Raw genomic sequence first — 27,908 nt, forward strand, 5'->3', positions numbered from 1 at the left:
GGGGGGGTCCGGCAACGACTCGATATACCTACGTAGTATCACCTATACTCCGCAGAAGCAGATCTCAGATTCCTTGTTCTCCAACAAATGGGCCTGGGGAGGAACCCTAACTACATGAATGAATGATAGCAATGAGGTTGGGAAATGCTCCTCTCCTGAGTGTGACAGGTAGCGCCTCACATATCTGAAAGGCTCCCCACGGTGGACATCGGCCATGGCTTTCGGCGAAGCAGACCATGGCTACCACTGGAGCCAGTCTGACATGAAGTCGTCCCAGAACCGCTCCATCCTCAGGCTTTCGCGAGGCTGACTAGTTAGACCATCTTCTGCATCATCGGTGTAAGAATGGATGAGTTCATATGCTGAACCCCCTCCATCCACAGGTGTCCCAGGGCTCTGCCTCGAATGTGCCTTCTGCAAGGATAATGTGCAACGCTCACTGGCCGAGAATATTATCTCCAGCCACATGAAGAAATGGTGAGCTCCTAAAGTTGTCTGGAACTGAGCTGTGGCCTTGAGTTCCGCAACTTGGAGACGCAATCGCTCAAGCATTTTAGTTGTACGTGGCGTCAAATCCGTCATCGAAGCTGACGTCGATGCTGTCGTAACCGAGGCCTCCAATCGAGGAAGGAGGAACAGGTACGTCAATATGGGTGCCCATTCGACGATACCAAACAAGGTGAGATAGGTTGGGCCTTCTTGAAGGACATTTGAAAGCTGGGCCTGACAGATCTTGAGGCAGGCAGCAATATCTGCGGGCGAAGGAGGAGTGGAATCCGCCCTTTTGAGCCGGCTGTAGGTGGAAATATAATGATAGCTTGATCTTACCACGCACGGGCTCTGGGCGTGCAGATATTTGTCTCGCCACGATCTTAGTGCCGATTCTGAGCTCCAGGATGGAATTTGAGACGGCTCCCGGTTTTCCATGCCATTCAACGAAGTCCGGTGCTGTGCTGCGATGTACATCAACTCGATGATGGCTGTCGACTCAGTGTCAAGTGGCTGCGACAGTGATCGGGCCAGCAAATGGGCAGCATTTCTCAAACTACGTATGCAGTGCATATTCTCCAGTCTATCGTACCCGAGAACAGCACCACCACAGTTGAGATAATAGCAGAGGAGAAACGCTCGGACGTTGTTGAGATCATCTAACGATTGGCTTTGCAGGGTGCCATTGTCTTCCGCAAACTTCTTCGAAAGACTCAGATCTGCAGCCATTGCTGTGGACATTTGCAGCAGCTGGTAAAACTGCTGCGTCTCGGGATCGAAACGGTGGTGGTACCAAGTAAGATAGGTGACAAGACCCTTGAAGAGCTCGAGACTGCGCTGTCCTTTGATGATGGATCGGTCCGCGAGAACATGGCGGAAGATCTCATCTGCCTGCTTCTGGATTTCCAGGTAGGAGCTGCTTGCTGTGAGGAGAACCGATAGGAGAAGTAGCGGGCACTTGGATTTGAGGTCTTCGGGCGGCAAGTCAGGTAGAAGCAAAGCAAATGGGACTGCTCCAACCAGCCGTTTGTAATGGTCCAAGATTTCAAGGCATTGCTGATCAGTCAACTCCTCGAAGGCTGTCCACTTCCCGAAGGAGTAGCCTTCAATGTGCAGCTCATCCAGCAATCCCCGGCCAAAAGTTCGACGGGCTAAGTTGCCCACTACAAAGGACGCGTCCAGATCAGATGGACTGGTGCTGCTTGCTTTGCCGATCTCAGGCGTTGACAGAGGATGACCTTTTATCAGAGTCGAATCCGCAACTTGGCCAACCGTGTTGGCGAACCGGTAGCCTTGTCTCCTGCGACTGGTCAATCCTGACAATTCGATGGTAGCGTGGCGGTTCTCTCCTACTTTCTCACCGGTGTTCTTCTCTTGAGGGCCTGGTGGGGTACACAGGTGATGCCTGCATCTTCGCATCTTGCAACATCAGCAACAGCGGAATACAGGAGAACGGTGACAGCTGTACCGTTTGCAGTTGTCGGTTGGGGTGCCCGGCAGGCAGCGTAACTTCCGAGCACGACACGCCTCACATGCTTGTTGAGATCGAGGTCTCATCCCAGCTGCGGCGAGCCAGGGATGAGACACGTGGGCCCAATGGCGAGTCCACGAGACTGGTCTTAAGACAACTACCGCAGGAGAGGCATGGTGAGGTGGTGGTTGGGATGGAATCTTGCTCGGAACCTCGGAAGATGAATCTTTCCCAATTGAGGAGTCAATGCGCCGCAAATACCGACGCCCAATTGGCTGGAGGAGGAGTACCTCCCCGTCCATCTATTAGCACGGGAGGTATTTCTCTCTTCCTCGACACTGTACTCCATACTGTAGCTGGATTGATCCAACATCTCCAGGTCGGGTATCTGACTACCTGATAATATACAGTCTGTTCACAGAGTCGCAATGGCTTCGAGAGCATTCAGACCGCCTGTTCGAGCAGGAAGTACGTCCTCCGCAGCCCCCTCCGCATGCCATCTACAGACTCTGCCTCTTCCTCTTGCTAAAGTCTGATCTCACAGTCTACGAAGGCCAGTTGCGCCTGTATGCTGCTAGAAAGCAAGCTCTCAGGCCCATGCTCCTGCCTCGACCAGCAGTGTCTCTCCTTCACTCCAGGCCAGTTACTGCCCTCACAACTCGTCGCTCCATCCATCTAGCCCACTAACTATCCACCAGACTTTCGACGACATCGTCCAAGCCCGAAGGCAAGCCACAGATCGAGACTATAACCGCGGCCCAGCACACCGAGTACCTTGCCTCACGCCGCCGCGCCCGACCCACCAGTCCACACCTGTCAATCTACCAGCCACAGATAACGTGGTATTCCGGGGCTCTGATGCGCAACTGCGCCATCCTCATCACTGCACCGGTGTATATCTTCGGGGCGGCCTACCTTGTGTCGCCGCTTCTGGGCTGGCATCTCGACACTGCGAGCTTGGTGGACTGGTTTGGTGGGCTGTCCGCTAGCACGAGGCTGGCGGTAAAGGCATTTTTTGGCTGGCCGTTCATGTTCCACATCATCCACGGCTCTAGGCATCTGATTTGGGACACGGGGGCCATGCTCACGAACAGACAAGTGCAGGTGTCAGGATGGTTGGGACTGGGCCTCAGTGTGGTGGCGACGGTAGGCTTGATATTCCTGTGAGAGACTCCTGGACTGGCGAATATTAGGTCGTCAATGTCCATGCAGCTTCCTTTGTTAGCGAATACAGAACGAAATCCTGCAAACCCTTTCTGCATTCAGCAAAACAAGACGAATTAGGTGTCAAGACGAAATGCGACCGTTCAGCTGCCAGAAAAATCATAGCATAAAGAACGCAAGAAGAGAATGAAACAAAATCAGTTGCCATAGACAATTCGAACTTGCTGGCTTCTATAGCTTTCGACCTTTTATCCACTCACCAAGTCATATCTCCTTTCTACACCATTCTCCTGCTCCTCCTGCACATCGGCAGACCGGTCGAATTTATGCTTGCGCTCTCTCGTATCACATCCTAGCCAAAGCAGATCTGGTCTGCTGTAGTGGCCACAAATGTCCAAGAAGCTGCGCGCCATGATGGCCATGCTAGGGTCAATGTCCGCAATGACCAGGCCTTCCGTCGTGGGTCCGAGAGGCTCCGAGAGACGGCGCCCGTCCGGCCCAATGATGGCCGAGTAGCCGCCTCCAGGCTTGTTCATTAGCATGGCCTGAGCCGTCGACATGGCGTCGATCCCTTTGGGGCCGATGACGGTGGTGGAGTGTAGCACAAATGTCTGTGTTTCAATGGCGTATGTTTGGGAGAGACTGAGGCAGCCTAGCATGAACGAACACGGATTCATCCCGTCAGCCAGATCGGGGGGGAGAAGACATTAACAATATGGATGAGAATGCAATCCCGACTCACCCTCCATCGACAAGGACCACAGCTCTGGCCCAGCGTGAGGAGATAGCGGGGGCCATCCCGCGCAGTGAATCTCCTCTCTCTGTGTCGCTGTATGGTACTTGAGCAAAGGCTGGCAATGCTCCCAACAAGCCAGGGCACCAACCCGTTTCCCGGCTCGCGTTGGTGCCACGTTCACCAGACTATTACCCGAGGCGTCCCCGAAAATGGTGCGTTCCATGTGCGTTGGCTTGAGCTTGCGCCGCTTCATGAGCAGTTTGCCGTCCGAGTCGATGAGGGCCTGGGCAATATAGACCGAGTTGTTGTCATTCTCGGAAAACCCCAAAGCCACAACGACATCGTTTTGTGCCGCGCAATTTTGAATGGTGCGCATCTCGTCTGAGTCTACTACCAGCGAGTTCTGGATGTATTTTGTCGATAAGACGGGATCGACAGGGCGGTGCCTATGTGTTGGACACAGATTAGTTGTGGTAGCTGTGCAAGCGTCCCGAAATAGTGGTAGGCCTCAATTTTTGAGCCCTGTGGCCATGATATCCGTGCTGAAAGGTCGCGAGAGTCTGAGAGATATCAACACTCACCATACCCATGCCGGATATCCGGGAATGAACAACTCTGAAAATGCTAGGATCTTTACACCCTGCTTCCCCGCTTTGTTAATGATGGCGCAAGTCTTCGCAACCGATGCCTGAAGATCTAGCCATTCGGGCTCGTACTGCGCCGCGGCGACACGCAGAGTCGATGGAGTAGCAGTACTTCCCATGCTGGAGCGGGCCCTTCCTGAAAGAAAGATTAAGTGTGACTCGAGCAGTGTCTCCAAAGCAATCAGTTCCAGAGCTTCATGCGTAGGCTGCCGACGAGAGTATGTAGACGAGAAGAACCTCTAGCTCTGGTGTTTATGCTTCGGTCTTGACTCTTCAGTTTCCACCGATCTTATCAGCATTGTGCTTTAGTGGCTTATTAGTGCTCACTGCGGAGCGCGGGGTGTGGACAACCGACGATAGGTCCACGACGACTTAGAGGAGATTGAGGGGCGGAGAGATATCATGTTTGCGCATTCTATCGTCTGGCCTGGTTCGAACATGACTGAGCTGGCTAACCCTAGGCGCGGGCATGCGCGGCCACAAGAAATCGAGCACAGTATCAACGGGATGTTTCCGTCTTGGATTTTTGCTTCCGCTCTAACTACCTAGTAGGTAAGAAGCACCTAATCCAAGTGGTTTTCAGAGGCATGTTTGCGGATATCAGTGAAGGGCTTAGGACCTGAAGTGTTTGAAGGGTAATTGGTAACTCAGCCGAGAGAGCGAAGTCTGGAGTGGATAATCTTTAATCCGAGTACAAAGGCACTGCTCCCATCAACTGTCGACATCGCATCTCATCTTCTCATCGTTTGATATCAATCCCGATCAACTGACCAAGCGAGCTCCGCCCAGCCCTTCTATTCAGACGGGTAAGGATACTAGGTATCAAATGCGGTAGCAAGGAATGTCATGCCCTCTCAACCTCTCAATACGGGCTCCAAGGACCAGGCAAAGGATTTAAGTTCATCCCCAGCTCTGCAGAAATGGACGACGTCAGTGCGATGAATGACTACCTGCCTTATGTACTGGTGACTACATGACCATGATATTGCTGACCACTCCGCAGCATGTCGGCCGTCCTCACATTGTCGAGCTAACCTCACGAAACTGCGGTCGACAAGAATTCCTATCTACTCACTCTTTCAAGATTTCTATTACAGAACACTTTGCAAATACTTTGCATTTCTCCTCACTAGTATCTCCTGAACCTTCCAGTCGAGCCAGCTCTTTCGACACCTTGCCCATCATCTACACCACACGTTGATGAAGTCCTCAAGTCCACCAATCTCAACGCTCGTCCTTCAGAGAACACCTCTCTCGGCTGCCTGCTAGACAGTACCGCCCATTACTCCCAGACCTCTTATCTGGGCACAAGCACCAGCCAATCTACCTACCCCGTGACTTCTTAAACCTATTCGCTCCACAATGGTCAAGGACGACAACAACAAGCCTTTCAAAGCAGCAGCCCAATCTAATCCGACCGCTCTCGGGGATCCTGTCTCTCTCGAGCCCGAACAGACCGCACCTTCACCCAACGGGGTTGATCGACCACAGGCGAAAGAGGGCCAAGCCCAGACGCAGACTCCGACGCATGATCGGAAGCAAGACGGTCCAGGAACCAAAAGCCTAAAGGATATGGCAAAGCACGATCTCGACGAAGCCAAGAAAGGCAACCGATCGATGCTGGGGGACCCGGTAAGCCTCAAGGCCGAGACGGCCGACGCTGACCCGGTTAAGGACGACGCGATGGGTGGGATTACGGGTAACAAGGAACGAGATTCGAAGTTGTAAAAACCTTAGGTATCCGTACATGATAGTAGCAATTGATGCGTTGTTCTTCTTCTGCCACTCCCAGCCTGTCGAGCAATTTCTCTCTTCTACAAGTCAGGAAGAACGATTCATCCCTCTTAGACCCCGGGAAAAGGGAATCTTACGTAGAGACATCTGATTGAACGCCACCGCTGCGATGTGAGCTGCTGAGAACTGAATGGTAGGTATGTATCAATCAGGTGCTAGTATTGAGAGTTGCAGACACACTCGGATAGCCCTACTAGTAGGTAGCGGCGCTGCCGCCGCAGACCATGAGACTGCTAGCGGGCTCAATTCTCGTTGAATATCGTGATTGTCTTAGACATTCCCATTCCCATTCCCATTTCCATTCACACAGCTACCTCAGTTATCCTTTGAACGTCGTGACCGCCTTGACATTCGCATAGGCCAGGATACCCATAGTGCCAAACTCAGTGCCGATGCCCGATTCCTTGACACCGCCAAACTGGGCCTGCGGCCCGGCGGCCGGATAGCTATTGATCCAGACGCTGCCGGCCTCCAGCTGATCGGCGACACGCTGGAGCAATTGGGGATCCTTGCCGAAGACGGTGGCGCCGAGCCCGGCCCTGCTGTTGTTGGCGCGGCGAATGGCTTCGTCGATGTCGTCGTATTTCTGCACGGGCACGATGGGGCCGAACGGCTCCTCGGTCACGATCAGGCTGTCGTCCGGCGGGTTGTCGATGATGGTTGGGTGGATGAAATAGCCCTGCGTCTCCGGCACTTGCCCGGCCCCCAGCGCGAACTTGTACCCTTGGTCCTGCGCGTCGCGGAAGAACCCCTTGACCTTCTCGTACTGCATGCTGTTCTGGATCGGCCCGAGCATGACGCCTTCTTCGTCGGGCGTGCCGACTTTCAGTGTCTTGGCCACGTTGATCAACGCCTCGAGGAACGCCTCGTATTGCGAGCTGTGTACGTAGATGCGCTTCGAGGCGATGCACACTTGTGAGGTGTTGAAGAAGGCGCCCTAAATAGAACCAAAAAGAAACAATATCTGTTAGTGTGTGCGTTTTTGGCGCTCGCTCCATCTCTCAACACCTTGGAATGGTAATGTCAGGGGGCCGGTCCAACGTACCATGGCAACCATGGGGGCTGCTTTAGCAATATCAGCGTCCGGAAGCACGATGGCCGGATCGTTGCCTCCCATCTCCAGCGTCACGCGCTTGACTGTCTTCGCGGCTGCGGCCATCACTTTCTTGCCTGTGGCAATCGATCCGGTGAAGCTGATCTTGTGGATGTCCGGGTGGTCAACCAGAGCCGGGCCCAGTTTGTCGTCGCCGCCTAGTGCCTGCACCAGGCCCGGTGGAAAGACTCGATTGGCGATCTCGACCATTTTCAACGCGGTGTATCTGGTTCTTCCGTCAGTCATTTGCTCCAACGGCCCAAGCCATCTCGGGATGGTTGATCAGATCATGGACTTACGGCGTAAAGGGGCTAGGCTTGACGATGATGGCATTGCCCATCTGAACGGCTGGTAGGACTTTGCCCAAGCTGAGAAGCAAAGGGAAGTTCCACGGGCAAATGGCCGCTGCGACGCCCAGCGGTACAAACTTGTGGTCGATCTTCTTGTCTGGAAAGTCGTACGTCTCGCCCTTGGGTTCCTTCAAACCGACATGCCATTCGATAAACTGCGAGGCCGACTTGATCTCTGCCGAACCAAATTGTCTCGGCTTGCCCGTTTCCTTCAGTAGTAGGTTCGTCAGTTCTTCCTCGTAGGCTTCCCACGCATCCTTGAAGCGCGCAATACGCTCTGTTCGATATTCCCAGGTGCTGGCCTTCCATTCGGCATGGGCTCTGTTGGCGGCGGCAACGGCGTCTTCCACATCATCAGCCGTGGCGATGGGGACATCCCAATTTGCTTGTTTGGTGGTGGGATCGATGCCATGATAATGACCCTTGGAGCCACGAAGCTGGCCGTCAATAATGTTAGAGAAGGCAGTGAAGGAGATGGTCTCGAGTTTCGAAGGCGCCATGGTTGCGCTGGTATCGTTGCTGTTCAAGTCTCGAGTGTGAGCCACAGGCCGTATTGTATTGAGGTGAAGAGACGTAGAGATGAGTGGAAGAGAAGAGGAAATGAGAGACCATTCCTCACTTTATGTATCTCGCCACAGGCATAAACCGAAGAGACACTCGGGAACCAGTCTCTGCTGACTATTACCTTCTTCTTCCTTCTTCTTGGAGCACATTCGGCCACCGTCAGAGTCGTACTATGCCATCTGGTACTACCTTGATAGCCACCACCCCGCACCTCCTTGTCAGCATGGAGGAGGAGCAAATCAACGAAAGCATTCCGGTCCCCAGGAGGTGAGATCTGACGCAAAAATCACGAACCTTACCGGGCTTTCGCGGAGATAAACAGCCACCGGCATCTCTCGCCGCCATTTTCCTGGATGCTTGTGGTTGAAGCAACACTTGTTCGGTGCCAAATCACGCTCATCACAAACAACAATCGTACCATTCCTCCTTGTCAATAATCGGTGACGTCTGCGCATCGAGTGAAACACCACCGCCAAAGAGGAAGCCTCTGACTGGCGCCGAAGACGGTCAGGTAGAAGCAGGTTGATACTTTCGGGGCTCTGCTGCTACCAACCTGATACCATATGGCCGTCTTTGGTGCCGGTCAATGAGGACCAGCCCGCCCACCGCATCCTTTTCATCAAGGGAGACCGGCAAGGGGAATGTTAGATTCACAGCAGAACACGAGCCTGAAGCCTCACTGCAGGTCAACGTCATTCCGTCAATCGAGCTGGACCAAGTGCCTCCCGTAGGAAATCCGCCTTGATCTCGGAATGTACGGGTAGCCAGATGACCTGCCTCGTGGGCGATGTCTGTTTCTCGCGAGTATGCGCCTTTGGCGTTGCTCTCACGCTGAGCGCCCATGAAGCGAGGTCTCCAGATTTACGGAGTATATGTACCTAATTAATAGGCTTCTTCTTAGGCTAAGGCCTAAGCCTTGTTCGCCTTTCGTTTGGCCCCAATAAGAGTTGACCTAATGAAGCGACAGCTGTGCTGGCAAAAGTCCGTCGTCTTCTAATTACTACAGCGGACAGAGTACGGATGTACGGAGTCCAGAAATCTCGAAAGATGCTTGGCAGGCACTGAACAGGGCAACCCTGCTCTCTGTCAATTTCTCTGCATGTTCCTGTCTTACGGCATGGCATGGCATGGCCAGTGTCTAGGCAATGAAACTAGTCACCAAGCAGAAGTATGATGAGACATGCTTTCGTGCAGTGGTTGCAAGAAGAGTCTAAACTGGAACCAGTTGAGACACCTGGTCCTGGTGTTCGACAAAGATGTATCTTTCTTTACACCCCAGCATGCACAATGGCCAAAACATATCACTCTAGGTGCGGCAGAAAGAGTTATGACAAGCCTGCGAAGGAGGTAGGAAGAAAACCCATCGCCGTGCGAGGCGGTCTGGCGCGGGAAAAGCTGTCAATGTTCCATGGGCCACAAGTGTATTTGCCTGTTCTATCTTTTCAAGCTGCATTTTCGAGGTCGAGCTGAGAAGAACCGCCCAGATTGGTCTCCCTCCACTACTCTTCACCGTCAAGATCCTCCGTTCCAGCCTCGGCAGCTGCTGCCTTGCTTTCAGAACCAGTGACGACTTTGGTCTTGACTGCAGGTTCATCTTCTTCGTGCTCCTCCTCGTCCGCACCATCTTCCGGAGCCTCGTCTTCGGCATCTTCTTCTTCGTCTTCTTTACCGCCTGTGGTCGTGGGCTTGGATTTCTTTGAGGCGGGTTCGACAGGTTCGGCCTCAGCCTTGCGCTTCTTAGGAGGAGGAGCTGCATCAATAAATAGTCAGCACCTGGTCACTGCATCCTTGGAGGCTGTCACATACCCTTTTCTTCTTCTTCCTCTTCGCCCTCTTCCTCCTCTCCCTCTACATCTTCTTCGTCATCCTCTTCTTCGGCCCCATCTTCCTCGTCATCAAGCTCGGAGTCCTCATACCTGATTGATCGAAGATATCAGCATCAAGCACAGCGTGGTGGAGAAGCGACTAGCGCCAAATGAACCCTCTGAATAGGATGAACGCTGCAAAGCGACCAGGTATTACAATAATGGGCGCGCGCATGGTGAGAGTTGGTAATGACCAATTCCTTCGGCCCGTCGGCAGAGAACAGCTCGGGTGGAAGAAAAGCGTTTGGATTTTTAAGGCGTGAGGTGTCTTACTCTTCTTCTTCTTCATCTTCGTCGCTGGGGAGAGCTACGAGCTCTTCCTCCTCGTCGTCAGGGTCCTGACGTCGCTTTCTAGGTCCAACCATGTTGTGGAGGTGAATACGGAAAAGATCTGAGGATTGAGGACGAGAAAGTATGTCTGGAAAGATGGAAAGAGATGGAAGAAATGAGGAGAACAGCCGAAAGGAAGAAGTGCGAAAGGACAGAATATGTGGGTTGAGGTAAGTTAGGGTGAGCGTACGGCTAGAGACTTTGGAAACTCTAGGGGAGCTCTTTTGCAAGACGTCAGGGCTCAGGGCTCAGGGTTAGGTCTACTACGGGTCGGGAGGACAGGGCAGAAAGGAACCGAAGTACGGATAGAAGGGGGACGGTCAGGGAGACGCGAGAGGTGAGGAGAAGAGGCAGAGGCCTGAGCAGAGGGCGCATAGAGCCATGATGCAGCTGTAGGCGGGATGTCGGCCCCCGTCTGGCGAGCTGAGCTAGAGAGGAAGCTCTAGGTCGGCTGGGCGTCAGTCAGAGAGATGACGGAGCTGGAGCTTTGGAGCTCGGGGGAGCAGGAGGCAGGAGGCAGGAGGCAGGCTGCTCGATGGGGCGCGAGAGAGTGAGGGAGAGACTGGGAGTGCGTGCGCTGCGCAGTGAGAGGGAGCAAGCGAAAAGAAGAGGTTGGCTGGCGGGGCCCCAATAGTGGGTGGAGGTCGTTTTTGGCAGGTTGCCAGTTCGAATCCTGCTTCAACAGGCCCCTGTGGTGGGAGCTGGGAGCTGGCCAGCCGTTCTGTGAGGCCGTCGTTCAGAAACTTTTTTTTCTCATTTGCGACCGACCTTAGGCCATGTGTATTCTGGCCATCAGCCACTTTCTTCATTTCAGTCACATTGTGTTGGAAAAGTGCCAGTCTCTGTCGACTTGGAGGTCAAGGGATTGAACTTAGAAAACCGTGAGGTTTCTTGCTTGCCAAGCCTGTGAGGGGTCAGTGCCTGTGCCTGCGCCTGCGCCTGCGCTGCATTCCCGTGAGCACTCGTAAGTGGCACCCAGAGAGACTGCGGCTCGATAGCCATGTCATGCCATATCAGTCATCTCATACCGTCTTCAACGTCATGATATACAGTACGCCTGGTGCACCGGCGCTCTCAGGATCCTGTCGCCTTTGCACAACTTGGTGTGTTCGTCTCAGTGATCGACCTTCTACTGTTCGACACCCGTGTGCTTATTCCTGGCAGTCACAGAAACCTGCATTGGGTGCCCTTCTGTACACACAAAACCGCCTGACAGCATGACAGCCAGGCCGTTGCGCTCCCTCTCCTATTGATCCTGGTAGTTCGAATATTACACCGATGCCTGGCATATTCCTCTTCCCTGTTTCCAAAGGGGACCGACCTGATACCGCCAGCCAACCTTGGTCGTGTCCAGCCACGACCCGCCAGCGTGATTGCTGTGGCCTCTCTTCCTGAACACCCGAACTTTCCAGCATTGTCCAGGGGTGAGACAAAACCAACGATGGACATAGCCGGACCCCGTACCCCTATCTCTCACAGACACTCTTTTTTAACGTGGGACAGTGTCACCGCTCGGGGATTTCCTGCCATCCGACTGTGTCCATTCTCAGCCATCCATCACATTTGCACTTCCCACAAAGACAACGAGAACGGCCGCAAACGCTGTTGTAGACATAAACACGTCAGCCCGTCTCTGAGCAATGACATTCATCACCAATGAAAACACCAGACTCATCATGCTAATTGCCACCAGCCGGCCCCCCATGCTCTTGACACTGAACAAGACCAGAATTGACAGCGGCGGAATAACCGCCGACAGCAGCATGCAAATCGTATTGCCCACTTGCACCAATCTCTCTGGTCTGTACTCCCAGGTCCGGTCGAATGCCTTTTCCGCCATTGACCGGTGAAGCCGATGGCCCAGCACGCGATGATACGACGGCAGCACTTTTTCACTGAGGAAGTTCGCCAATGAGTCCTTGCTTCCGAGGTTTTCCTTCAGCGTCAGCAAGTCGGCTTCGATACTCTCGTCACAGAATATGCCCGCTTCAACTCCGTACAAGAATTGATTGCCCCCGCTCTCCTCGTCATACCACTGTCTGCGTAGCTTCAAGTTATCCTTGTTGGGATTCTGCAGCGCATTGATCTTTGCTGTTTGCAATAGTGTTCGATCTGTGCCACTCTCAGCTTCAAGTTTCGATTATTGGCCTCAAGGAGCTCCTCACGATACTGGTCCAGCAGTGTCCTTGACCGCTCAAAGATTTGACGTATGCCCTCCTCGGATAGCTGTTCTGGGGATTCGATCCAGAGTTGGTCGAAGCTATTCAGCTCCGGGATTTGCCTCACCTCGCTGATCACCATTTCCAGGTGTTGAAGTTCGGCTTGCATGTGGAGGATGTTCTCCATGTTCAAACTGGAAAATCTTCTGAACGCTTCGGTGTTCTGATGGCTCGCCATCATCGTGGCCAACGCCCCGTAACCGGTCATCTTCACGAAGTAAGGATACAAAGGTTCTGGTTGCAACCAAGATGATCAGGGGCGCATGTCTAGGTTGGGAGTACAACGACCGGGCACCTGCTTATATTCCGAAGGGCACTCACCGATTTTGTCCTACTCAATTGCCACTCTTTACTATTGGAGGCATTGTCCATTATTCTCTCTGCATCGCTGCCCAAGAGGGCCGACAGACCTGGCCTCCGCGTTTAGCCTGTTGGCCAAGTTGCCGTCCAAGCAGAAAAGGCTGTTGCCGCTCCACTTTCAGAACACGAACGCGGTTGCTTGCAGAAGCGAGCTTACCCGTCTCCAAATCCACCGAGGGACATCAAATGCTAATCGCTGCGAACACCTGGTGGCGTGCATTTGCCCAGGCACGTGGAATGACACGGGCACAGGGAATATACTCCGGGACGTGGTCTGGCCTACGTAGCGCGAATGCTGGGGCACGAGTGATGCTGGTAGGCAGGGCTGAATGAGAATGCTTTTCAATTTTATACTCTCATCAATCCACCATCAGACTGCGGGCTAGTCCCGGCATGTTGCGGATCAGCATGACTCCATGACTCCATGACCTGGTTTCAAGTGAGGCCGGACCGGTAGACTTTGGCGCTGCAACTTCCCTTCACGGTATTGCTCTCGAAATAGATATTTTACGTTCCTTGAAGATCCTCTGGCCGAGTCGCCTCCTGTCAGTCAGCCTCCAATGTTACAGCGGTGCAAAATCATATTATGGGGGTGACACTGATCCAAGGTAGTGGGAGCCTCTCGCCTCAAGAGAACCCCAAAAACGCCTCCAGAAAGGCGGTAACGGAGGTATCGATTTGCGGGATCAGAAATCGACGATGTCTCAAACTTTTCGGACTGCCACAGCTGTGGATCGGGAAAAATAGGTGCAGAGTTCACCTTATGCGTGCAGGAGTTTGTTACATGCTGCAATCGTGCCGATGCGTGAAGGACGAGTCCGTCCTCTGTGTGACAAGTGGCTGACGGGCGATAGAATGGACGAGTCCACCATGGACCGACTGTTTGCTCCTTTTCTGTTATTTAAGATGGAGAGTTGAGAATTCGATTCGCCATCTCTATTGTGAAGCCAGCGTCGGCGCTGGATGTTCAAGATACCTTGCTCTGCGTCATCACCCAGGCTAGTTTTGTCGTTGGAAAAAGGGCCAACTTACAGCAAAATCATTCCAATATATCTCTTCGGTAGGGAGATTTTCCGAGAGCAACCCCGAGCGTTTGCACAATCCTAACCGGGACCACAGACTGATGGCGGCGATCAAAGCCCGCGCTACCAGGACCCGGTCAATTGCGCTGCACAAAGTCTCCCGGAAGAACGACAGGTTGGAAAAGAAGAAAGAGTGGCGGCGCCGCCTCTTCCTATGGCTCCGGCAGGCGTGGCGAAAGGATCACGGAGTGAGTTTGGGTCATGGCTGTATGCCATCAGACTTTCTCCGAAAGATGCTGGGGGATGACGGCAGGAGGAGTCCGGTCAATTCCTTTGTGGTTTTGATGTTCATCCATCTGAACCCTTCCGAGACGCCTCAACCAGGACAAACTCACCCAACTATGACTCCTCGGCGTGTGCTCCTCGACTCGGGGGCCGACTTCAACTTGATCTCCCATGGCGCCCACGCCGAGCTCAATTTGACAAAACAGCCGTTTGAAGGAGTGGTCCGTTCGATTGGCGGCTACACCATGTTCAACGGCACAGTGCACCTCCAGTGGCATTTTCGTAGCCCGACATCCTCATCCAGGCATTCCTTCCTGTTGCATCGTGCCCCTTTCCACGTCCTGCCAGCTGACGCAAACGCCAAGTTCGATTGCATCATTGGCTGTCGTTGGATCATTGAGAACTGGTCAGAATTTGTAGCCTTGGTCGAGATGAACCTACAAATGGCCATTCTTGCACCATGCGGCCCGGCGACTTGAAGGCACATGCCCGAGGAGCAAACGATCAACTCGTCAATTTAATCACGATCCTGGTGCGACAGATCAGCCATTCCTCTAGGATGGAGAGGAAGTCAAACCTATGGCAGTCAGGGCAGGCGGGTTACTTTATGGGAAAACTGGAATTCCGAGATGTACGACCAAGGGCGAGACACAACCCGGACGAGAAAGGCGTCGACATAAACCTGGCGATGCGGAGACGTGGGACCAGAATTTGCAGTGGAATCTGGATCTGGACCAGACTGGCGTTCCTCTGACAGGCTACCGGCAAGGGAAACACTTGGTTTGGACACAAGGTTACACGGCGGGTTGGGATAGACATTTTGAGCGACCAAAAGCATGTACCGCGGTCAATAGCACCGTTGATACGGGAGAAGGATGAACTGGACGAGTTGAGCCGCAACTGCGGTGGGCGAGGATAGACTGTTTCTGTTTGAATCACCCAAAAGCCTTTTCTCGATCAAGCTGTCAATCTCGATCTGTTTGTCTCGATCGCCGGTCCCTCCGTGACAAATCCGTCGTGAGGTGGTTACTCCTGACGATTCTGTGACCGGAAAGCAGCAGGTATGATGGATTGAGGCAGCGTCGCTTGACAAGGATGCAGTGTCGAGGCCGAGCTACCTCAGCAGGTTTGTGTTCGCGGCTATATGAAGGGCCAAGATCCTCCAATGCCCTCTTGCCAACGCATTTGCGATTTCAATCCGGGCTTGGGCACAAGTTTGTCCCAGACCACAGTTTCAGCGTTGGCCGTTTGCCCTCATCCCGTCGCCCGGTGGTCAAGGAATGGCACCGGAGCGCAGCCACCCGCCCCCGGTTGGTCACGGTCATGGTCATATGCAAGACAGCAGTCAGCTCGAGTCCTCATATCTTTCGTGGCAGAGCCGTCGTCCACAACTGTTTCCTCCATCACATCCAACCGCTCCAATGGTACGCAGCTGTTCGTATCCTCGTCTACCAGGGGCATTCTGGCTCGTGGCTTGGTTTTCTAGAGGATTTGACGTGAAGTGATATGTGTGCTGACGCTGACTCCTCTGCAGGCCACCAACGCTAGAGTGTCCATCGTCGTGATCGCTGACGACCAAGAACACACCGTCAGGCTTCCCAACACCTTGTCGGACAACGTCTTGCAGAAAAGTATGATATCCAGAGCGAAAGCGATGGCCACCCACGGACCGATCCAATCAAAATTACCCACCACCCTGATCGACCAGAGCGGCACGGCCTACACGTCGACCTCCACCATCTCCCTTCGCTGGTATTATGACGACGGCCTGCAGACATTTCAAGAGACGTTCTACATTGTCGACAAATTGCCTCGCAGCGGTGCAGAAGGAGGAGACTGGGATGCCATCCTCCGCGCAGGGGTCGAGCCCAGCTCGGCCGTGGGTCGAGCCTACCCGTACTGTACCATCCCTGCAGGCCACGACCCCAGACGGGAGGCGGAGAAGAGGGAGCGGATGGAACGAGGCAACAAGCAGTGTCAAGCTCAAAAGGAGGACCAGCAAAAGAAGATCCGCGAAGGGCTGACGAAAAAACTGAAGCCTAATACCAAGCACTAAGTTAAAAGAGTGTCGTGGCGTTACGTTACGTTGTGAAACGAGTCTTTTTTGGGCCGAATTGATGATGGATTATGATGGTTTGTTTTCCTGCTTGGATGGTGTGTGTACCCTGCCGCGGGGATCGAAAGATGTTATTTGTTCTCAGTCATTGTTGATGATACGTTCCCCCAAGGGGGTGTGATTGATTCGATCTTGTGTGTTTGATTGGCGTGGTTTCCGAGTCTTGTTGAGCTTGAGTGCTGCTGACAGGGATACTGGAAGACATTTGACGTTCCAATAGCTCGATGCGAAAGAGCAGGCCTGGCCTGGCTTCAATATCATTGGGGTCATTTTCGGGAAGATAGGAGGGGATGTGGGAGATACAGTACGACGATATACAAAGCAGATTACCGTCGCCGAGATTCTGGGCCCTTGGTCCCCCGTCCTCCCTTTTCTGTCTTACAGAACGGTAGAGGCTCGAGAGCCTGAGCCGTAGTGCTGGGTCTGGAAAGGTCTTTATCTTCCCAAGCCCAGCCCAGCCCAGCCAAGCCCCTTTTGTTTTTGCTTGTCCAGTTATAGTAGGTGTTGGGTGGTCGTTCTAAGCGCCCTGACACGAGAAGGTATGAGGGTCTGTACTCCGTACTATTTGCCACAACTCTGGCTCTGGATGGTCCAGAGTGACGGAATGGAAATGGTAGTCATTCATCATTGTATCCGACCCTCGACTCACGAGCGCTGGGCAGTCACGACGCCCATTGCGGGTGTGGGTGTAGGTATGACATAACACAAGCTTTAAGGGCCCTTGAAGCGGCGGCCACAACACCGGTACCAGCAATCTTGAAACCAGAGCCCGATGAGAGAACGGAGAACGGAGAACCGGTGACAGATACACATGCCTAAGGCGGGTGAGGCTTTTCTTCTCTTTTTCCATCATCGTCCATATCCATGATCGAAGCGACCGGGGTTAAGGATCCTCTACAGACAGTTATCGACGTCGATGATCGGAAAAGGAAGCTGACAAAGGCGCCAAGTCCGAGCCAAGACGCCGGCGGTGCAAGTTACCAATAGCAGTATAGAGTTATCTCCGTTGGGGTTAACACCGAACGCAGGCAAGAGAGAGAGAGGGAGCAAGAAGAAGAAAGAGGTGTGGTGTGGTGTGGTCTAGTGGTGGTGTCACTACTACTCAACTACACTACTGCTGTCTCTCTGTCTGTCTCTACCTCTACCTCTACCTCTACATGTCCGGGAATCCCCCGGCCCTAGCCACCCTCCCTCCGGGCTAAGGAACCCTCCCTCCCCCTCGAGCGCCCTTATCCCCTAGGCTGAGCCCAAGCGTCCTAGCACGACTCGAACCCAAACACTGGCACGACCGGTATCTGGCCGGCCTTAACGGAGCAGACACCCTGGTCCCTGGAGTGTCGGACATAGCAACAGGGACGGAGACAGAGCCTTTCCCCATGTGGTTCAGCCTTCTACTCTGCCCATGTATCGACGCAATCTTCCGTAAGCATGCATTTGCAAACATGGTCGCGAGCGCCCATGAGCTCACGGGCCCGGCGTTGGTCCCTCGTCCGGAAAATTCTATGTAAGGGAAGGGGAGACGTATATAAGAATGTCATGAGCTGGACTGGAGTGTGCACCTCACAACAACCTAGATCATAGATCATACTCAGGAAATCTTCATTCTAGTGCCAGTGCCTATTCGGCCATTCCTCAACACGAGCACTACGTCCAGTACTACCACCACCACTGATATTCTTTCTCGACGACCTAAACTACACCCAATCCCAATTCCCATTACAACTAGGCCAAGCCCACGTCTTCATCTCCATCCTACCTAGGGCCCTAAACTACATTAACCTTCCAAACACGACTCTCATCGCCATCCCATACCATGTCGACCGGTCCTCTCTCCGGCAAAGTCGCCGTCATCACCGGAGGTTCCAAGGGGATTGGGGCATCGACGGCCAAAGCACTGGTAAAGCAGGGGGCGAAAGTGGTGATCAACTACGGGCGCGACTCGGCAGCGGCGGAGGAGCTAGTGGGCACGCTCGGGGCGGAGAATGCGTACGCGGTGCAAGCGGACGCCGGCAGCATCAGCGGGATCGAGAAGCTGGTTGCGGCGGCGGTGGACAAGTACGGCAAGATCGACATCTTGATCCCGAACGCGGGCGTGCTGCCGATGCGCGACGTCGAGAACACCAGCGAAGCCGACTTCGACCACGCCTTCAACCTGAACGTCAAGGGCCCCTATTTCCTGGTCCAGAAGGCCCTCCCGCACATGGCCCCCGGCAGCAGCATCGTGCTAGTTTCCACCACGCAGAACCACGCCACCACCGTCACGGGGCCGTACACACTATACTGCGCCACCAAGGGCGCCATCGAGCAGCTCGTACGCGTGCTGTCCAAGGACCTTCAGACCAAAAAGGGCATCGCCGTCAACGCCGTCGCCCCGGGTCCCACGGGTACTGAGCTCTTCTACCAGGGCAAGAGCGAGCAGGTCCTCAAGTTTATCGCCGGCTTGAATCCCAAGAACCGCATCGGCACTCCCGAGGAAATCGCTGACGCTATCGTCTTCCTCAGCGGCGACGGCGCCAGGTGGATCAGTGGCCAGACCATCAGGGTCAATGGTGGACAAGCCTGAGTGTGTGTGAGGGATGTGTTTCAAGTGGTGGAGAGAGGGGAGGGTGAGAGGGAGAGGTAAGGGGAGAAGCGGCCATGGCATATTAGGTGTGTCGTTGCGCCTGCAGTAAGTAGGAGTGCTGGGCTTGGGGGCTTAGGTATATCTTACCTCATGGACTGCAGTATACTGTACCCTACCGTATGGACTCCAGCACCCACACTGGTCATAGCTGTGATATCGAATGATCCTCAGGCTTGAGCTAGGGCAAGACCCGAGCATCATGTATGTATGTCCAGTCCCCCTAATGTGTAGATAGGACATCAAGCGTGCAGGGCATAGCAGGGCAGGGCGGGCAGCCCAGAGGAGAAGCCTAATCTGGTCGGAAACCTGGAATGTTATACAGGATGATTGATCAATCATCTACGAGTAGATACCTAGGTAGGTATCTCCTTCTTTCTCTTTTATATGTTACGAGCCACGAATCATGCTCATGAACAAACAACCTTGTAAGGATCTTGAGACGATAGAGTCTTAGTATTTTGTTTCCCTCCCTTTTTTCCCTTTTTTTCGGTAGTAGATCTACAGTGATTGTAGAGTTCAAGTCTAGTCTATTTCCTGTTACGACCTAGGTTGAACATAACAATCCCTTTCCACTTCCCTTTCTTCCTTTCCACTTCCCTTTCTTCCCTTTCCACTTCCCTTTCTTCCCTTTCCACTTCCCTTTCTTCCCTTTCCACTTCCCTTTCTTCCCTTCCCACTTCCACTTCTATTTTTGTTCCACTCTAGCTCCAGCCACAGCTCCAGCTCAGTTCAGTTCAGTTCAATTTAGTTCAATTCAGATCCAGTCAATCTGTGTTTCCATTCCCATTCCCATTCCCATTTCCAAATCCAATCGTATTTCGCTTTCTTTTCTTCTTTCTTTTCAGCCTCTTTCTTACATTCCCCTTCAATTTTCAAGACACGGCGCCGTGCTCGATTGTCGTAGTCGTAGAGGTCGACATGACAACAGACAAAAACCCACCCTGCCTTTCACTCCCCCCTCCGCCAGATCAAGGAAACCAAGGTGCCATATTCGAGAGGAAGAACTAGACCAGCCAAAGATACTATGGCACAATGACCACGACCACGACCACGACCACGAATCGGTCCTGGTAGGTAGGTGCAAGGGGGCCCGGACATGTTTCTGAGAAGTGAGAAGTGAGTCGACAGTGTCGGGTCTGGACATCGATTTTTCTAAAGTGAGAAGCCAAGTAAGTGAGTCTGTCGACAGTGTCGGGTCCGGACATCCATCTTTCTGACAAGTGAGAAGTGAGAATCCAAGTAAGTGAGTCTGTCGACAGTGTCGGGTTCAGCCCGGCCGGCCGGCTAGCTGCTGTTCAAGGACGAATTGTGCATCGATGATGATTTGGCATTGCCACCAAGGCCAGGCTGCACTCGCCACGGGCGACACTCAACATCTACATGTTCGTCCAGTCCCATGCATTGCGGCGATGTCTGCATCTGCATCTGCATCCGCATTCGAGTCTCTGCGGCTTCGGATCTGGGAGAGCAGCCAACCAGCGTGCCAGGGACAATGGGTCAATCCCGACCTGGACGTCGACCTCACTGTCAGACTCGCATGTGTCATCTTCGGCGGTGGAGAGGTTGTCATCCATGACGTTGGCGACCTTGTCATCTTCGACGGTGGCGAACTTGTCTTCTCCATCATCGTCGCCGTCACCGTCGTCATTGTCGTCATCATTGATGATGCCGGTGTTGGTGGCTGTCTCGTGCTTGATATCCATGCTGCAACGCTCTTCCTTTCCCTTTCTTCCCTCCTCCTGGCTGGCAATCATGTCCTCGCCGGTCGACTTGAGACGGTCTCGTGTGATCAGGTTCTGGAAATACAGGACAATTCCATCGCTGGATCTTCCAAGCGGAGAATCTCGGTTGTAGGCTGCGTCTGCATCTGGGTCTGGAACCGCGGTTTCTTGTTGTTGTCTTGGTTGTGCGTTCTTGGTTCGCCACTCATCTACCTTGTTCTGGACTTTTCTCTTTCGTGGAGCGTTCTTGATGTCGTCTTCCTCCTCGCCTTCGTCGTCTGCAAAGTATCCGTCATCTTCATCGTCGTCTTGATCTGCATCCTTGCCTTGCTCTTGATCCCAGTCCCAATAGAAACCTTTCTCACCCTCATCGACGGCGTCGTCAAACAAGCAATTTCCAAGCTCCTCCACAATCTTGCTCATGTGCATGTTTACTTGGTCCTCGTAGACTGTGAAAGCCTGTCGATCCCGGGAATATGCATCATGGGACACAATTTCCAAGAGAATGGACAGAATGAGCAAGACAAGCTCCTCAAGAAACCGCCGTATGCAAGTAGTATTGCAAAGTCCGCTCTCAGAACCATCATTCCATCCCGAACCTGCTGGCACCGAAATCACACTAGATATGCACTCTTCGTCTCGCCTATCACCCAAAAGCGATGTATTGTTGGTCTCATCCGCAGGGGTGACCCAATGTACCACAGAGCTGAAAACATCAGGGATCTGTCCCGATTTCGCCATGGTAGGAGATGGAGTACGTGCTCCCTCGAATTCAGAGAAGTTGTCGTTGTCGTTGTTGTTCTCTTCCAGGTCAGTGATATGTTGAGACAGGACAATGGCGTCGCTGAAGGGTGTTGCTCGCCCAGGATGATGAACTTCTGACGCACTGTTTCGAACGGCAAGGCCGAGTCTCTCAAAGGCGTATGTATTTCGGCCAGCGAAATCATATTCTCTTGCTTTCTCGTGGAGCCACAAACTCAGGTAAATTTTGAGGGTGAACATGATCAGTCTGCAGAGAAGTAATCTGATGGTCTTGATTCCGTCGGGCAGTTCAAGGACCATCCGCGCTGGCTGATACTCCGCTGTAGCTGAGGCGAGGAATTTGAGGAAGTATAGAAACGTCATGGTATGCAACAACAAGTTGAGGGAAGCGAAGGGCACCAGGATTGAGGCAAATTGGACAAGGAAGACGAAAAGTTTCATTTTGAAGGCCTGCTTCAAATGAGTTGGACGAAAGAGTTTCCGGAGTTGCAAGGATTGTTGTGTTGCAGGGTTGAGGTTGAGGTTGAGGTTGAGGAAGACTTCCGAAGAGATATGGGAACGGGAAGGAAGATATACTCTATTCTCAGGATTGTCACAAAGTGGAGTGGACGTACAAAGACTGCCCTGCTTCATATGCTGCGTGCTCCTAGGACGAGGCAGCTGCTGAAGATGGAAATGCCTAGGTCTGACTCTGTTGTCTCTGTTGTCCTTGTCCCCGATTACTGGACTTGTCAGGAGTTGAGCACAGCTAGCAGCTGCTTTGTGTAATGATGGGTTCGTGTTATCCACCGCTCCAGGGCAGTCGCCCATCTTTCTTTCAGAAGTGGTGTTGATGTTTCAGATAGCATTGTCTGGGTGAGTGAGACAAATGTGTGTGAGATCCATCGTAAGGCGGCGCCAGTGTGCTATAGTGACTTGTAGATCAAAGACAACCAAGACATGTACGTGTAAACTCTGAATAGGACTGCGCCTACGTAGCGGCTGGCTGGCTCCAGGGTAAAATGAGGTTTCAGGAGGGAATCATGGATGTGCTGAAATTCTAGGCGAGTGTGTTACGCACGCCTTGTGCAGGCTCGATTTCGGTCTTGGGGCTCAGTGAAGCGGTCGCAACCACCAAAGCCATGAACATAGACCCAGATGAAGATCATGTTCTCGATATCAAGATATTGGGATCATTTGGCCATGGAGGGTGTGACTGCCTGCTCTGAAACAGTTTCTGGCTCCAAGTTCCAGCGCTAACCCATCTCTTTCCCAGCGGCGTTCTCGCCACGGTCGACGGCTGACCCCCAGACCTTCCGGTCGCAGAAGACGGGGCCTTCCTCAGTCATCGGGATCACGGGCGTGACAGCTGTCGCCCTCGTGGGAATCATGGGTCTGTAACTGACTTGTGCATCGCTCGTGGTAAGCTTCTTTCACTTGATCAGAGCCTCGTGTCTGCCAAATTCCACGATCGGACCATTGTCGATAACAAGAATGAGATCGGACTGGAGAATGGTGTGTTGATTTGTGCCTTCATCCTCGACCTAAATTGAGGGATCTAACCAACGGCATCCGGGAGGACTTGAGTGCAGGGTGTCCAAAGAACGGTGCCACCGCCACGTCGATGACCTCCTTGAAAAGGCCACCAATGACAACGTCTTGTAGATCCTGTCCCGTCTGTTTAAAGTCCGGATAGGCATTGAGTTCCAGCAACCAGACGTTGGCATCCTTGTCGACCAAGAAGTCGACGCCAAATATTTCAAAGCCATTGGGGATTGCTTGGAAATGGACCATCTGCTCACGGGCGGCAGCCTCGAAGATTTCTCCGGTAACATCACAGATCTGTTGATAGATGGCTTCTTTCCATCCGTTGTGCATGCCGGGCGAATCAAGGGCCCAGAAGCGGTAGACCGATGATTCTTTGGTTGTTTCATCCTGAAAGCAGGTGTTTGTCAAATGTTGTGCCAGGTCCAGGACCTCAGAATCCTCCGAGCCAAAGGGCGACTGGTATGGCTTTGCGGCAAAGAGGGCCAGCATCTCCTTATATACGTAGACTTTCAGAGCCCCCACCGCCAGTACGTACGCCCTGATATGGAATTTCCGATTACCATATGCTTCGAGCAGAAGAGGAGGGTCGATGTAGGGTTGGGCGATGAAGTGTCTGAGCTGAGAGGTCATTGCATTACCATCACCAACTTCGGCCGTGTTTGGTGGGTGTGCGTCGAAATTGACAGGTGAGCTATCATCGTCCTCGGCATCATCGTCTGGAAAGGTCTCTTCCCACTCTTCAAAGATCGTTTGTAGTTCTTCCATGCTGGAGAATAGTCGGATTCCGTTGCCGCCGTCGCTCATTCCCGGTTTGAGGATCCACCAGGCTCTCTTCTCGAGGGCATTAATCTGCTCGTTATCGGCCATGCTCGCATTCAGGTCCCAAGCATCCACCAGGGCTTCGTCTAGAAACTCGGCATAGTCGAGCTCGAAGTGCACACAGGGCTTGAAGTGTCTGGCCAAACTGCTGTCTGGGTGTTTCACGAGCCATGTGGAAACCGTGTTCGACAGGTAGTGCTTGCGGATAAGGGCTTTTCGGATGACATACGCGCATACGAGAGAGGTCCGCGGGTGTTGCATAGCGTGTTCGAAATCTAGAGATTCATACGCCGTGAACTGTAAAACAGGATCTTCTGGGTTCGACAGGTGACTGAGCGAAGAAATGATGTTTATTGGTGTGTCTTTGAGACCTCTAAGAGCCTCTAGGATGAGCGGCTGGACGTACCCATCCGGGTAGTCAACCAGCACATACAGAGGCAACGGTACTCGAGCCTCTTTCTGGCTGACCAAGCTTGCCGTGGGATCACTGAAGGCCCCGATATCATCCCTGGGCACTTATTTCAGTAAGCCGTCAACGTCACAGGCAGACCAAAGTTGAGAACCCAGAACCCATGGCATGACGAACTTACTCACAGCTTGATTTCGCCTGTATAGTGAGGCAAGTGCCAGAAATTGGCCACCAACGGAGTTACGCTGATCTTGTCAGTGTGATTCAACGCTTAGTGCATATGACCCGGGTACTTACGTGACATTCCCCTGGAGCACCTCCCATCCGTCGCCCTTCTGAGCATCCACAACAGCCTTGCGCACGTCTGCAAAGTTGGGCGACCATTTAAACTTTCGATGAGCGCGTTTGGGAATTGGTGGAGAGACAGTGGCATCCCCGTTGGCCTCGCTGCTTTCGCGGATGGTCTGCTCTTCGACATTAGGGTCCTCGTCATCCGCTTCTTCCGGTAAGTCCTGGAAAGAACTTCCGCTGACCCAAGAGTTCTGGAGCATTTCAGCGTAGACGATTTTGGCGTCTTCCACGCCTTTGCGAAGAGGGACGTTGATGCTATAGAGATGGACATCGTCCGGCCAGTCTTTTACCAGCTTCTCTATTAATCTCGTGCTCAACTTTGAGGCCGCGGCTATGATTTCCGGATCATGCTCTCTCGAGTCGAAAGCATACGACAATGCGATGCTTTTCTTTCCATTGATTGCGCCTTCCAACGCGGCACCGAGAGTGCCGCTGGACAAGGCAAAGACGGCCGTCGTATTGCGGCCGTAGTTCGGGCCGCTCAGGACCAGGTCGATGGGGCTTTTATCGTTGAACACATGATGCAGACCTATCTGCACGCAGCTGGCAGGTGTGCCGTCGACTAAGATCCATTCCTCTCCGCCGTCGTTGAAGGGACGAGGCGAAGTGATGCCGTCGTCCTGATGAAGAGTGCCTGGGTGAAAATAAGAGGGGGTCAAAGTCTGGCCGACTATATGGGCCTTCCCGATCCAGGATCTCTGAACATTAGGTAGGACCACCGAGACCGAATGACCGGCGTCTTGAAGAGTGGCTACGAGGGAATGAACATATGGCGACGATTGGTTGGATGGGGGGCCGTCGTCGTTAACAACCTGGCCTCGGGAGTCAGCGGATAAGGGTGATGAGGGTGGGAGAGGACGAGGGAGAGGATGCGGGAGAGGGAGAGGGAGAGGGAGAGGGAGAGGATGAGAGAGGGTGAGGGCAGGACCCAGACTTACAAGGATGTGCATAGCGAAGGGTCAGGGTCGGGATCTATATGACAAGAACCAGCACCAGCCACAGCAACAGCAACAGCAATAGTCAATTCTATGTCTGTCAAGAAAGAATGTCGCAGTAGTAGTGATGGTAGTACTACTGGTAGGGCAGTCAGGGTAGTCTAGTTGTAGGGAGTGGAATCTAGAATCTAGAATCTTGAATCTCTAGAAAAGCGAGAGAAGTGAGAAGTGAGAAGAAAGCGATGAGGCCACAGGCTTGGCGCCCAGATCGATGGCGAGCTCCATGTCACGTGCAGCTCACCTGGAAGTAACCCTAACCCTAACCCTAACCCTATCTCATATGACCTGCTCACCATTTAACCACTTACCACAGGGACCTAACTTGCCCGGTATATACTCTATACCTGCTCTGTACCATATCTATATAGGTAGGTAGTGTTATAGGTGATGGAGATTTTCACCAAAGCTCAGTCGCGTCTCAGAAGTCAAAGTGTGAAAGCGCGCTCGATCCCAACCCAACATCCACATGTTCTTCGGTTCACTCTTAGTCCTTTATCCGCCTGGGAGAGGGAGAGAGACGTTTCTCCTGTCTTGATCTGCCTGCCGCATGTTTTGAGTATACTGACTCATTCCAGTGACCACCTTTCCGCGTATTGAATGCTATCTCCGTCTCCGTCTCCGTCTCAGATCCTGCACACTTCCCCCACAAATCTAGTGAACATGACCGTTCCCGAGAATCCCCTCTAGAACAACAGCTGAATTCATGTCACACTCTCGCCATCTTCACTCTTAGGCCAGGATTGCTAACACCAATGACGCGACCCTCAGAATCTGTCTCGAAAACAAATTCGTCCAGTGGCTGCTTTCCGTAGGTCAATTGATCCACCGCAATCCAAGCTCCTGTGGCCTGGTCAAAGAGCTGAGGCACGCCACCGACCTCGGCAATGCTCAAAGGAGATGCGGGCTCGCGGGCTGTCTTGAACACCGCTCGATATGTCAAGCATTCATCGACAGTCTTACATATCGAGGGGTAAAGGTGGACGGACTGCAGAGCACCACTGTCCGTGGACCGTGCATAAGCGTCGGCTGTTTCGAGAAAATCAACTCCATTGCTGATCCACGACCGTATCTTCAAGCCTGGCTCTTCCGCATTCACCTGCAGTTCGACGGCAGAGTCTGGTTCCTGACCGGTCGTGCTGTTCGATACGTATCGCCCAGTGAAACGTTGGCTCTCCTCCCTGGCAGCAACTTCACGCAAGACCTTGAAAGTGACCAGGTCGGTCAGCCGCCCGGGCAATGCACCAGCAGTTTCGGCCGAGGCCACCAGAACTGAGATGACAATGCCGTAATCCGGTACGAGCACTAGCCACGAGTTATAAGCTCCGACACTGCCAGACTTGCTGTATAGATCGACTATGCGTCCGAAGATGTTGGCCCGATAGATCTCCCATGGCATTCCAATCGAGAGGAAGAGCGAAGACGTGTGAGAACTGGGCTTCATCCAGCGCCGGGTGACCGCGCGAGGGATTTGTTTGCTGGTCAAAATTGCCTTGCCGAATGAACAGAGATCACTGGAGCTTGAAAAGAGCCCTCCAGCACTATGGAAAAGATCAGTCGGTTTGTCAAGACTTCCCGGCCGAAAGGACTCACGCTACTTCATCCCCCAGATCTTCATACCAGCCCGTCTCCGTCGAGTTCTCCGGGATCGCCCCAAGGGAACTGGACGGCGTGCTTGCAAAGGTAAGTTTAAGTCCCAATGGGTCCAAAACAACCTTCTGCAGGGCAGTGGCATATTTCATTTGAGTGACCTGCTCAACAACATAACCAAGAATTCTGAAAGCATTGTTGGAATATGCCGGCGTCTGGAACGTTTCGAAGACGGCATTGCGCTTCTTGAGGCCAGCGAGGAATTCTGTGTGCAACCCATCAGTTGTCAAGCACTGCCGGCAGAAGCAGCTTGGCTTACCCGATCTGTCGCATGTGGACGAATCTCCGGCGTTGGTATTGATACAGATGGGCAGGTCCGAGCGGGAGAGATTGGGAAACCCGGTCTGCGATTGCGGCAGACTTAGATCGGCCAGATCGCCCAGGTTGTCTGGTATGGACCGTCAGTCAGAGTGCACAGTCAGTCAGACCAACCAGGACGGCGAACAAGGAACGCTGGTGATGGGAACGCTGATGATGGGAACGCTGATGATGGGAACGCTGATGATGGGAACGCTGATGATGGGAACGCTGATGATGGGAACGCTGATGATG

General features: G+C 53.1%; 13 protein-coding genes across 13 annotated transcripts in view; 5 read left to right on the forward strand and 8 right to left on the reverse strand.

Moving 5' to 3' along the window:
- Window positions 1-240: 240 nt before the first annotated feature.
- Window positions 241-1,908, reverse strand: A1O3_06550 (uncharacterized protein; the record flags this gene model as incomplete). The annotated part of the gene is made up of 1 exon (XM_007736668.1): window positions 241-1,908. One exon carries the CDS (start codon window positions 1,906-1,908, stop codon window positions 241-243), a length of 1,668 nt encoding a protein of 555 aa, XP_007734858.1.
- Window positions 1,909-2,388: 480 nt separating this feature from the next.
- Window positions 2,389-3,127, forward strand: A1O3_06551 (uncharacterized protein; the record flags this gene model as incomplete). The annotated part of the gene is made up of 3 exons (XM_007736669.1): window positions 2,389-2,428; window positions 2,505-2,526; window positions 2,659-3,127. The coding sequence occupies 3 exons, from the start codon at window positions 2,389-2,391 to the stop codon at window positions 3,125-3,127; spliced, it is 531 nt and encodes a 176-aa protein (XP_007734859.1).
- A 245-nt stretch (window positions 3,128-3,372) lies between these two features.
- On the reverse strand, window positions 3,373-4,623 carry A1O3_06552 (uncharacterized protein; the record flags this gene model as incomplete). Its single annotated transcript, XM_007736670.1, has 3 exons — window positions 3,373-3,776; window positions 3,867-4,306; window positions 4,442-4,623. The coding sequence occupies 3 exons, from the start codon at window positions 4,621-4,623 to the stop codon at window positions 3,373-3,375; spliced, it is 1,026 nt and encodes a 341-aa protein (XP_007734860.1).
- Window positions 4,624-5,866: 1,243 nt separating this feature from the next.
- Window positions 5,867-6,232, forward strand: A1O3_06553 (uncharacterized protein; the record flags this gene model as incomplete). Its single annotated transcript, XM_007736671.1, has 1 exon — window positions 5,867-6,232. One exon carries the CDS (start codon window positions 5,867-5,869, stop codon window positions 6,230-6,232), a length of 366 nt encoding a protein of 121 aa, XP_007734861.1.
- A 385-nt stretch (window positions 6,233-6,617) lies between these two features.
- On the reverse strand, window positions 6,618-8,241 carry A1O3_06554 (uncharacterized protein; the record flags this gene model as incomplete). The annotated part of the gene is made up of 3 exons (XM_007736672.1): window positions 6,618-7,235; window positions 7,344-7,617; window positions 7,691-8,241. The coding sequence occupies 3 exons, from the start codon at window positions 8,239-8,241 to the stop codon at window positions 6,618-6,620; spliced, it is 1,443 nt and encodes a 480-aa protein (XP_007734862.1).
- Window positions 8,242-9,804: 1,563 nt separating this feature from the next.
- Window positions 9,805-10,535, reverse strand: A1O3_06555 (uncharacterized protein; the record flags this gene model as incomplete). The annotated part of the gene is made up of 3 exons (XM_007736673.1): window positions 9,805-10,055; window positions 10,112-10,221; window positions 10,444-10,535. 3 exons carry the CDS (start codon window positions 10,533-10,535, stop codon window positions 9,805-9,807), a joined length of 453 nt encoding a protein of 150 aa, XP_007734863.1.
- Window positions 10,536-12,046: 1,511 nt separating this feature from the next.
- Window positions 12,047-12,927, reverse strand: A1O3_06556 (uncharacterized protein; the record flags this gene model as incomplete). The annotated part of the gene is made up of 2 exons (XM_007736674.1): window positions 12,047-12,612; window positions 12,666-12,927. 2 exons carry the CDS (start codon window positions 12,925-12,927, stop codon window positions 12,047-12,049), a joined length of 828 nt encoding a protein of 275 aa, XP_007734864.1.
- Window positions 12,928-14,202: 1,275 nt separating this feature from the next.
- On the forward strand, window positions 14,203-14,865 carry A1O3_06557 (uncharacterized protein; the record flags this gene model as incomplete). The annotated part of the gene is made up of 1 exon (XM_007736675.1): window positions 14,203-14,865. The coding sequence occupies one exon, from the start codon at window positions 14,203-14,205 to the stop codon at window positions 14,863-14,865; it is 663 nt and encodes a 220-aa protein (XP_007734865.1).
- A 1,175-nt stretch (window positions 14,866-16,040) lies between these two features.
- A1O3_06558 (uncharacterized protein) lies at window positions 16,041-16,442 on the forward strand (the record flags this gene model as incomplete). Its single annotated transcript, XM_007736676.1, has 1 exon — window positions 16,041-16,442. One exon carries the CDS (start codon window positions 16,041-16,043, stop codon window positions 16,440-16,442), a length of 402 nt encoding a protein of 133 aa, XP_007734866.1.
- Window positions 16,443-18,315: 1,873 nt separating this feature from the next.
- On the forward strand, window positions 18,316-19,065 carry A1O3_06559 (3-oxoacyl-[acyl-carrier protein] reductase; the record flags this gene model as incomplete). The annotated part of the gene is made up of 1 exon (XM_007736677.1): window positions 18,316-19,065. The coding sequence occupies one exon, from the start codon at window positions 18,316-18,318 to the stop codon at window positions 19,063-19,065; it is 750 nt and encodes a 249-aa protein (XP_007734867.1).
- Window positions 19,066-20,501: 1,436 nt separating this feature from the next.
- Window positions 20,502-22,049, reverse strand: A1O3_06560 (uncharacterized protein; the record flags this gene model as incomplete). Its single annotated transcript, XM_007736678.1, has 1 exon — window positions 20,502-22,049. One exon carries the CDS (start codon window positions 22,047-22,049, stop codon window positions 20,502-20,504), a length of 1,548 nt encoding a protein of 515 aa, XP_007734868.1.
- A 1,071-nt stretch (window positions 22,050-23,120) lies between these two features.
- Window positions 23,121-25,664, reverse strand: A1O3_06561 (uncharacterized protein; the record flags this gene model as incomplete). Its single annotated transcript, XM_007736679.1, has 4 exons — window positions 23,121-24,441; window positions 24,549-24,608; window positions 24,661-25,526; window positions 25,653-25,664. 4 exons carry the CDS (start codon window positions 25,662-25,664, stop codon window positions 23,121-23,123), a joined length of 2,259 nt encoding a protein of 752 aa, XP_007734869.1.
- Window positions 25,665-26,415: 751 nt separating this feature from the next.
- Window positions 26,416-27,908, reverse strand: part of A1O3_06562 (uncharacterized protein) — a gene marked incomplete at both ends in the record, with an annotated part of 2,153 nt that continues 660 nt past the window's right edge. Inside the window, 3 exons of the mRNA XM_007736680.1 lie at window positions 26,416-27,247; window positions 27,300-27,561; window positions 27,616-27,744. Coding sequence (XP_007734870.1) covers window positions 26,416-27,247; window positions 27,300-27,561; window positions 27,616-27,744 — 1,223 coding nt within the window. The remainder of the gene's footprint in view (window positions 27,248-27,299; window positions 27,562-27,615; window positions 27,745-27,908) is intronic.

Source organism: Capronia epimyces (assembly GCF_000585565.1).
Source record: "Capronia epimyces CBS 606.96 chromosome Unknown aczIQ-supercont1.5, whole genome shotgun sequence".
Classification (NCBI taxonomy): Eukaryota; Fungi; Ascomycota; class Eurotiomycetes; order Chaetothyriales; family Herpotrichiellaceae; genus Capronia; species Capronia epimyces.